At 39.4% G+C, this 10,000-nt stretch overlaps 1 protein-coding gene and 1 long non-coding RNA gene across 3 annotated transcripts in view; both read right to left on the minus strand.

Annotated features, from left to right (window-relative positions):
* LOC147132618 (uncharacterized) overlaps positions 1–10,000 on the minus strand; it is a 385,135-nt gene that overhangs the window by 284,004 nt on the left and 91,131 nt on the right. The window lies entirely within an intron of this gene.
* glcci1a (glucocorticoid induced 1a) overlaps positions 1–10,000 on the minus strand; it is an 18,208-nt gene that overhangs the window by 4,506 nt on the left and 3,702 nt on the right. For both annotated transcript variants that reach the window (XM_086014193.1, XM_086014192.1), the window contains exons 2-5: positions 8,347–8,433; positions 7,027–7,219; positions 5,482–5,634; positions 3,032–3,242 (exon numbers count right to left, since the gene is read on the minus strand). In XM_086014193.1, the coding sequence (XP_085870319.1) occupies positions 3,032–3,242; positions 5,482–5,625 (355 nt within the window). In that variant the 5' untranslated portion in view covers positions 5,626–5,634; positions 7,027–7,219; positions 8,347–8,433. The remainder of the gene's footprint in view (positions 1–3,031; positions 3,243–5,481; positions 5,635–7,026; positions 7,220–8,346; positions 8,434–10,000) is intronic.

Genomic DNA, 10,000 nt, shown 5'->3' on the forward strand with positions numbered 1-10,000 from the left:
GTCCTCGTATTGAGATACGTGTTGTTACATTGAGGACTAGTAGAAGATACTTGCTGTTACATTGAGGAGTAGAAGAAAATCACGATCGAGTTTCCTAGTTACAACTTGGTTTTTGGCAGTGTAGGAAGAACATATGCCTGTGAATATTGTCCATATCCAAATACTTCTCAGTGTGTCTTCCTGCAACGTTTGTGGATAAGTGCCCATTGTTTGAGGGATTCAAGTGCCGCGATTAGCATGCTAATATCCGTTAGCGAGTTAATGGCATTTTCATTGTGCATTAGCCATGAGCTAACTACGGTCAGGAAATAAAACGAAATACTGTGATTTATGTTCAAATGTGCGCAATGTGTAATTCTCTTTGTGTGTTTTTACAGTTAACTTCAACTGGAGTATAATAAATGGCTTGAAACCAGCAACTTTAGACTCTTTTTGAGGGACTGTTCGCTATCTCCCAAACTGTAGTCTGCTCAGGGAGGGCAGAATACTTATGTTTTGCACATTCTATAATTTACTTTTGGAGCATTTGAGGTCCTTAAAGTTGACCTTTGCGATTGGAGTTTTATCTATATTTTTCATTTTTTCTATGTTGCATTCCTGTGTGTCAGGAACAGTTACTCGAACAGTTTATGCACTTTTCAATTCTGAACACTTGAAATGTCAAATGGCACTTAAGTTAAAACATGCCTCAGTTTTTAAAATATACATTTTTATAATATTTAGGTATCGCCATTAGGGATGGGAATTTCGACTAATTTGCCTGCCGACTAGTCTCAAATTTTATTTGCGACTAGTCGACTAGTCTATAAGGAAGAAAACTTTAAAGTTTAAAATGCAAATGTTGTGTGTATTTAGGGGCTATTTTAGCCCAAACATTCAGGACAGTTTGTTCATTTAAATTCTATTGATGTTACAACAAATGACTGAATATAAGTGAACAATTGAAAGAGAAATACATTTCTGATACGTTTGCCAATGCAATGCATGGCATTTATTATGAATAACGCAATGAGTAATGGTACCGACTCCCAGTCCAGCAGGGTCTCATTTGCCATATGTTAGGTGCATTATCATGCACACAGGCGACGACTTTATTTTCTAGCGCCCCCATACCCATCTCACTCCGCAGGAGAGCAGCCAAGTTTTCAGCTGTGTGTCTTTCCTCCAAGGCGCAAGGAGCACACAGCTGCGATGTCCTTCGTCCACATACGTTATACACGTTATAGTTATGTAAGATTCGGTGGCTATGGACGTCCATCCGTCTGTAGTTAAGGCATTGGCCACATAGCTGACCCGCTCAAACCCGCTCGTAGTATCTACTTCATTTCATTTGGTTATGGCTACTCTCGAGTTGGGGCGTTATTGTTTGGCGACTTGGCACCACGTAGCCTACTCAGGCTCGATATACAGCATTAATTTTTACGAACCGTTTGCCCTCAACAAAAGAAAGCGGCAGCATATCGCGTCATTTTACAAATTAGTTGGTTAATCTTTGCTGTGCGGTGAGCATCGCAGCGCTTGGCTGGAACAAGCGCTCTCATGCTCGTCTGACTGGCCCCGCTGCCATCGACCTGCAGGTTCATATCGGGTTTTACTTTGGAAGTGGTTTCACATCGCTCCGGGAGAGTGGTTGTAAGCGAGTTCATGCTTACAAAGCCTACAGACGACCTTGTTGTCATCTGCTGCATCAAAATACTGCCAAACGGTGTCGTTGTTTTTCGTGGTAGCTTCGACAGAATTTACTTTTCTTCCCCAAACTTAGTGTCCCCGTCCCCTACTATGTGTGCGTGTGGGCGGGGGGTAGGGAAGCAATTCTCTATCTTGGCGCTCAGCTTCACAGAGGCCGAGGCGTGAGGAACAAGATGCGTGATTCTTAATGCAGCGTTGAAACGACTAGTAAAATACTAAACGTTTAATAAATCGTTGACGGTTAAACGGTTAAACGACTAGTCGCGCACATCCCTAATCGCAATACGTATTGGATCGCAACCCGAGTATCGGGATCCGTATCGGATCGGGAAAAAGTGTATCGTCATTTGTGTCAGGGCTCAGTAATACTGCATTGACTGTAAGTATGGCACAGTTAGGTTTTACACAACTGTGTACCACTGTTTGCAATGTACTATGTATATTACAAAAAAATTGAACTTTTTCAAAGCCAGACTTGAGTTTAAAACCAAATACCGCATTGGCCCGAATATAAGACGGTGTATTTTGCATTGAAATAAGACAGTAAAAAGTAGGGGTCGTCTTATATTCGGGGTCTAGACATTATACCCATTCAAGACGCTTGATGGCGCCAGATATCACTGAAGCGAATGCTGAACTTGACTGTCACGTGAGGATGACGTGCTATGGGAGGAGCCAGAGGATGGGATTAAGGACAGCGACACTGACACTGAGCACGGCGAGGCAGATAATTGTTTGTGAGGAGTAATGTTCTGTCATGATAGACCTCAGCTACTCTCAAGTTAAACCAGTTTGCTTTATATTATTGCAATGTTTTTCCTCATTCAGATTTGTTTCAAGACTACAGTTAGAGTTCGACTTCACTTTGATGGTTAATGCAGTTATTGCACTTTTGTTGTTTGATCACAATAGATTGGTTTATTTACATTTCAAAAACCAGAAGCCATTCATTTACGAATGTGATTGCACTTTAGTTTACATATTTAAATGTTGAGATATCAAGATTTGAATGAGGCAAAATAACATGCCTTTTCTCTCAAATATATTGTTATAATCATTTGTTTCAGATGTAGTGTAAGTATTTGCTGTATAAAAATTAATTTGGTGTTCAAAAAAACATTTTTCAAACTTGAGTCTTGAAAAAGAGGGGGTCGTCTTATATTCGGGCCAATACGGTAATTGCAATTTAAAAAAAAAAATACAGTCATCAAGAACTCAGCAGGCTGGACTGAGGCAGACCAGACGGAATTAATCTGTAGGGCCAAACATGTGATTGAAAATATTCACGTACACAACACTCTTACTCATTACTACCCGAGTCATAAAACTAAATGTTTTCAACCTTTATCGGGATCATAGAGTAAATCCTCTGTGGAGTAAGGACTGCTGTCATGTGATCCTGATGGACAGGCAGGTGAGGGGCAGGGTGACAGGCTGGAGCAACTGCTGGACCGCCCGGGGGCTGAGGGAATTTGGGTGTCAGTGCCTCTGGAGCTGCTGCTGCGCTGCTGTGGAGGAAAGGGTGCCCGGCGGCCATCGGGGACCTCTAGAGACTGCGTTTGATGTGAAGAGACAAAGAGACAAATATTTGTTGAACTAACCATGCCGGGGTTTTGTTCTTTATATACAATTTTCATTTCTAAATGTCCTACTCAATGCTGCTCTTGCATTTGTCTGTTGTGATTTGATTGTTTAATTAACTACCTACCTAACAATGGACATAAAAGGTATACACACCCCGGTGGTACAAATGGCAGGTGTTTGTGGTATAAAAAAAAAAAAATAGTTCTCCACCATTCATTTTACTAATAACATCTACATGTCAATTGAAGTAAAAAATATCAAATGAAATAAATGTAAGCAAAGGGAAGTAAATATTACTTGACACGCCTGGTTTCTGAGGCATCAATTGGTTCACAGTTTAGGCTGGTCAGTGCGACAGGGACAACTTTGCACATCTGGGCAAAGTAGGGCCTGCAGGCCACATCCAGTCCGTGTACAGTCCCTTGCACAGTTTATGAAGGCTAAATATTGTAAAAAGTCAAGTATGCACTGCTTCTATTTTGATGTGCCAACTTTTTTTTCAACTGCAGGCGAACAAATGCAGTGATTGCCTTCAGTGTCTTAATCTTTTTTCGAGAGCTTGGTATCATCAGAGAGCTTTGTAAACAGAAACTTACAACATATTATGATAATAATAATGTTAATCATTTTTCATTCATTAAAAAGTTAAATTAGAGAATGCTGCACGCAAAGCATGCATACAAAAATACAAAGGGCCTATATCATGCAAAATCAACTTTTTTGAGCTTTTGCCGCATCATCCGTCCATCATTCCATCAAGCAGCTCCTCCGCCATGCTGCCTCTTTTCTTTTTGATTTTTTTCCCTACGCGGAGAGGGGGAAATATTCGGTTTTAAAAAAAGCCCGGCTATGTGTAGACAACGCCTAATAGGGGGCGATCACTACACAGGGCCATATAGGTTTGGATCTCAGTGGCTGTGTCTGCGTCTGTGTGTCCCCTGCGACTGGCTGGCGACCAGTTCTGGATGTATACACCCAAACTATAGTTCGCCTTTCGGCCATAGTCAGCTGGGATAGGCACAGGATAAGCGGTGTGGAATTATATAGCACGTCCGCCTCACAGTTCAGAGGTCGTGGGTTCGATCCCGGCCCCGGCCTCCCTGTGTGGAGTTTGCATGTTCTCCCCGTGCCTGGGTGGGTTTTCTCCGGGTGCTCCGGTTTCCTCCCACATTCCAAAAACATGCATGGTAAGTTGATTGGACTCTCTAAATTGCCCCTAGGTGTGATTGTGAGTGCGGATGTTGGTTTGTCTCTGTGTGCCCTGCGATTGGCTGGCAACCAATTCAGGGTGTCCCCCGCCTACTGCCCAAAGGCAGCTGGGATAGGCTCCAGCACTCCCTGCGACCCTTGTGAGGAGAAGCGGTATCGATAATGGATGGTTGGAAGAACATGAAGAACAAGTTGCACATAAAGTGTTGAATCTATAAATATAATCCGCGCGATGCACGTTTGATTCTAAGCGAAACTGGACGCGTGTCAGAGGCATGATCTTCAATTCACTACCTCACCGACTGCATCGCTGAATTTTCTTGTCCCCAAAATGTGCGTACGGATAGGTTAGAGCGTCCGTCAATGTGCGCACTTTTTCTCCTAAATTTTTGGGGGAGAGGGTCACGTACATAACGCAGCACATTGCTTACGCATCTTTCACGCCTGTTTTGTGCGCACGCAGCTTTGATAAGTCCGGTCACTGTACACTTGCGCAATTTTTCCCGTCAAGTTTTTTTTTGGATAGGTCACGTACTTTGCGCAGGAAGTTGCGGTCAAATCTTTCAGGCCTCGTTCCGTGCGTACGCAGCGTCGATAAGTGAGACCCCTGGTGCGCACCCTCAACAATATTTAGAATGACTCTGATAATAAATAATAAAACAGAAATAATAAATGATATCACTTTACCTTTCGTTGTTAATCTGTTTAAGTGTTATTAATGAGGTTGCATTCATTTCATTTCATTACAAGAAAAAAAATGCATTATATTAAATAACACATTTGATCAACTTTTCCATTTCTGCACTGTAAAATGACCTAATTCTAGAAAAAAACTACAAGAAAAAGACTATAAACATGGTGAAACCTCAAAGGAAATGTTGGTTCAACCGTCAAAAAAGAATCTCAACAACTTTAAAACAACTTTTACTATTACACTTGACAAATGGCAGAGACAGATAGGAATATGACAGACTGAAACCGCAACAAACTGAGTCCTACCTTTAACTCTTCCTTCTCTCCGCTGTCTTTGATAAAGACCTTCTCTAGCTCATGGTTGATGCCCTCCATGCTGCTGGGTACCCGAGAGATTGAGGGCTTTGACACCGTTATGTTGGACAGTGGCATCTGGGCTGACTTAGACATGGAAAAGCGCTGAAGCGCACAGAGACAGTCTCAGCCAACACCATCATCAACCGACATTTGTACCTACTTGATATTCTGTATTGACTAGTAATTTTGTGTATGAGAAGTTCAGAATTTTAAATTTGATAAAAGAAGTACAAATTGAGAGAGAAAAGCAGGGAAACGCTTATTTACAGAAGCATGTTGCTGCCACATCACCAAAAAAATGTTCAATATTTTATTATAAAATTTCACATGATAAAGTGAAAGTAAAAAGATAAGATATCGCATTAAAGTTTGACTTTTGCATTTGTAAAAACAAAACAAAGCTAACGAAAACCACTACAACTGTAATTGGAACGTCTCAATTATCTTATTTGTTGCGGTTTTCCATAACGTTGTAAGAAACATTTAGGGTTCAAATCAAATATTTTTAGAAATGATTCCACAGGATTAAAGCAAACATACCTAGTTTTTGAAGAAGAAGGAAGAGGATTTCTACTTGGAATACTTAGATTAAATGATATTAGGGATGAAACGAATCCTCTAGTAATTCGGGTACCTCGATTAAAAATAAATAAATAAATAAATAAATACACACACAAGGCATTTTTTCTGCCTCGGGTAACCACTTATTTACGTGTACACTGCCAAGCAGAAGTCAAGCTGACCACAGTAACAATTGCTTATGGTATGCATGACAGTAATGCGGTTAAGAAGGCCAACTTCAAAATAAACCTTACCTTATCAAATGATACAGGCATGCCTAGCTACACTTTTATTTTGAAGTCTTTCCCTGCAGCGTGTCGCGGTGTAACGGCTGACTTGACATGTCTTCCAAACTCTGTTTAGCGCCGTTTGCCGTCACAAACTCTTGCTACCGACATCAACAAAACTGACAACGTCCTGAAATAAGGTTCAATCGCCAATTAAGGGGGCAAAAAAATGACTTAATTATGATGACAATGTATTTGTACAATCTCTGTTGCCAGCATTTAGCGACAGCTCCAGCAAGCGCTAGCAACATTCCATACAAACTAGTCAAATCCATAGGATTACTTTTCAAAGGTAGTAGACGGGGAGAGATTTTTTTTTTCAATTCTCACAAATGTTTCTAGAGAAGAAAATAGTGTACTGCTATGCACAGTTTAAATTTAAGTATAATTATATCTTGATTTTCTAAAAACGAAAACCAGTTGGCCGTTTATTATTTATCCGAATACCCGATTATTCAGTTCGAAATTTCGGATGGATATCCGAATACCAAAATATTCGATAGCTGCAGCCCTAAATGACATCAATATTTTATGAACAAAATACAATATGAATTCATTTCCCATGACTATGAAATATAGAATTATAGAGTGTCACAGCAAAATAACATTTTACAGCGACTAAAAACATGAAAAGACAGCAAATTACCTGAGTGTAGCTGGATCTGGTGCAGAGTGTTTTTCCGTGTGGTTTAAGAGATGATGTTAGGTGTTGTTGTTCCCTGTCACGGCTTTGCTTGCACTGGAGCTGTGTCCAGAGCTTTGCAGTCTGCTGGAATCACAGTCATCGGGGGCGAATCTAGGAATTGAACTTTAGGGGTGCTCAGCCCCTAATCAGAATACTAATGAAGAAGAAGAAGAACACCTTAGAGTTAGTATACGAATAAATTACAATCCTTAAACACAGAAAAGGTAAAACGTTTCCAAACTATTTGGGGGAATTTGTAGATTTCAGATTACCTTTATTTGGAACTGCAATATCAGATCTGAATGAAACTACTATGGTCCAAACCTTAATAGTCTAATCCCTCCCAAAAGTGGACCGTTTTTGTGATAAATGAGGAATTATTTTTAAATTACAGGTAACTAACGTCAAATGTGCAGGTTTCAGAGATGCAGTCCTGACATATATATTAGGGCTGTCAAAATTAAAGTATTAACTATGGAGATTAATTTAAATGTGATAACGCACAAAAATAAATAAATAACTCAGTTAACTCAGTTTTATTTACTTCCTGTAGCAGCTGACCTCAGCTCACTGTGCAGCCAAACTTAGAGGAGAGTCACTGTCGCAAAGACGGACTTTTACATAGTGTTACTTTAAAAAGTTGCTTGATGGCTCATTGGAGAAATCCTAAATAATTTGCACACTGCACAGCCAAATTCAAATACTGGACCATATTAGTTGTACGTCTTTGTTGTATCGTTCAACTGTTGTATTTTACAGGAAGAGAATCGTATTCAAGGATCAAAGAAAGCTATTAGAACAGTCTTTGAATCGAACGCTACTTTTATTTTTTTCCACATTAAGTCCAAGATTTTATCAAGTAAATATCAGTTCCAAGCTTTGTAAAAAATTGTAGTTGAAAAATATGATTAAGCTTACAATTACAATAGCGTACAATTTGAGAGATTATTTATTATTTTACTGTATTTCCTTTTTAAACACGCTAGCGAAGCGTATAACCATTCAGTGCTTGGTTGAAACATGATATTTTCATAGCAAAAATAGCACTCTCTGCACAGAGCAGTACGCTACCTTCCACTAATAAACAGTCATGGTGTACTGAAAGTACATAGCTTAAACCAAGATATGTGATACATTTCTTAACTTTTACCATCCAATACCAATACACTATTATCACTATTAAAACTTAAATTCTGCACTTTATTCTTGCATGTCTTGTCTTACTTTTATAATGGTGAATCTGTTTGTATCATTAGCGACATTCCAATTGCTTGGCCTTACCTCTGAAGCTAGTCGGTACTGCCGCAGGATACGGAATGCTGCCGGGGGCTCCTACTTGGCTGTTTTGTCAAAGCCACATCCGAGGGTCTGAAATGACAGCAGCAACACATTACTAACTCTAAATGTAAATGAGACCTTGACATGAAACATCTTCTCTTTTTAATTAAATTTTTACTTTGGAAACATAGCCATCAGAACTTGGGTGAGGGTTACATTGCAGACCATCCAATCTCAGGGAACACACAACGTTTCACTTTGACTTAGAATCCGACCACACATACGGTATATGATTTATGATTGCAGGAGGAAGTTGGCGTAAATTCAACTTCTCACTCATGCTCATCTACAGGATGTAGTAAAACCAAATTGCTGGAAAACGGGTCATTCCTACAAAGTAGTCCACAATAACCATTGACAAAAAAAAAATCTATTGCTACATGTAACCAATAGAACATGGGCAAAATCCTGCAGGTCCGTTACAATTTTGCTAGTACAAATAGACATAAACATAAAACACTAACCCAGCCATTTTATTAAAATCGGCAATGTTGTTAAAGAAAAAGAATACTAACTGCAATATGTTTGGTAGATTATTTCTGTATTTTAACACTGCTTCTTTTCAATAACTTTAAACACTACCAAAGGTTGTTTAATTCCCTTTATGGCCCATTTGTAAGGAGCATATCTCTGTGAGGAAAGCAGCACAAGTGAGTATGTGCCCATTTAAAATGTGCCGTATTTTCACCGATTAGACCGCAAACAAATTCACTGTTGTTTGGTGTTATTTGGTAGATGTGGATGTGAAACTATCAATATAACAAGGAACAAATAAGACTACTGTATATCAGTCACATTACAACTTATGCCAACAATCTAGGCAAATTCCATGTGACATGCTTGAAATATACTAATTAAGCATGGAGGGATCAAGTTCAAGTGCCAATCAGGACCTCGACTATCAGCACTTGGGGGAAAGAGAAGGCCAAAACCGGTATCAATAACAACCAACAGCAGAATAAACCATTTTTCATAGCAAAACACAGTTGCACACAGTCAGTTGTGCGGCTCATTCCACAAACACGTCCCTTACAAATGGGACATACTTTATAGGGTGGGGAAAAAAAAATTCTGGATTTCCAATAGTATATCATTTATTGTCAAGAAGCATTGTTACGCAACAGAGAAATAATCTTGCCCCCCAAAAAAGTTACATGTAAGGTTCCTTATTAAAGAAGACATGTTCTGGAATTTTTTTAAGTGCCTGAATACACATTAGGAAACATCCCACCCATCAAGTATCAAGTGTGAAATTTGGCAACATAATGTAAATCTTAATGTTTTCCGCCGTTCCTGATAATGTCTCTGAGCGAGCCGTTATGAATGTTCCCGAACTGTGTCGTCACAATATGCTAATATTAGGGATGTGACAATATCGGCAATATCGTGATATGGCAATATTAAAATTGCCACAATATATCATCGTCATCATGTCACAATATTAATAGCAGCAAATCTGTTTAAAAGCCCAAGTGCTTGAAAGCTTGCTGAAAGCTGAAAGCAGCGCATCTTAGAGAAATGTTACAAAATTAAGAGAATATACTGTTTGGAATCAATTAATACAATTTCATGGAGCAAAAACTGGGTTCTACATCAA

The sequence above is a fragment of the Filicampus tigris genome, chromosome 18 (genome assembly GCF_054856515.1).
Source record: "Filicampus tigris isolate MCC_2025a chromosome 18, RoL_Ftig_1.0, whole genome shotgun sequence".
In the NCBI taxonomy this organism is placed as follows: Eukaryota; Metazoa; Chordata; class Actinopteri; order Syngnathiformes; family Syngnathidae; genus Filicampus; species Filicampus tigris.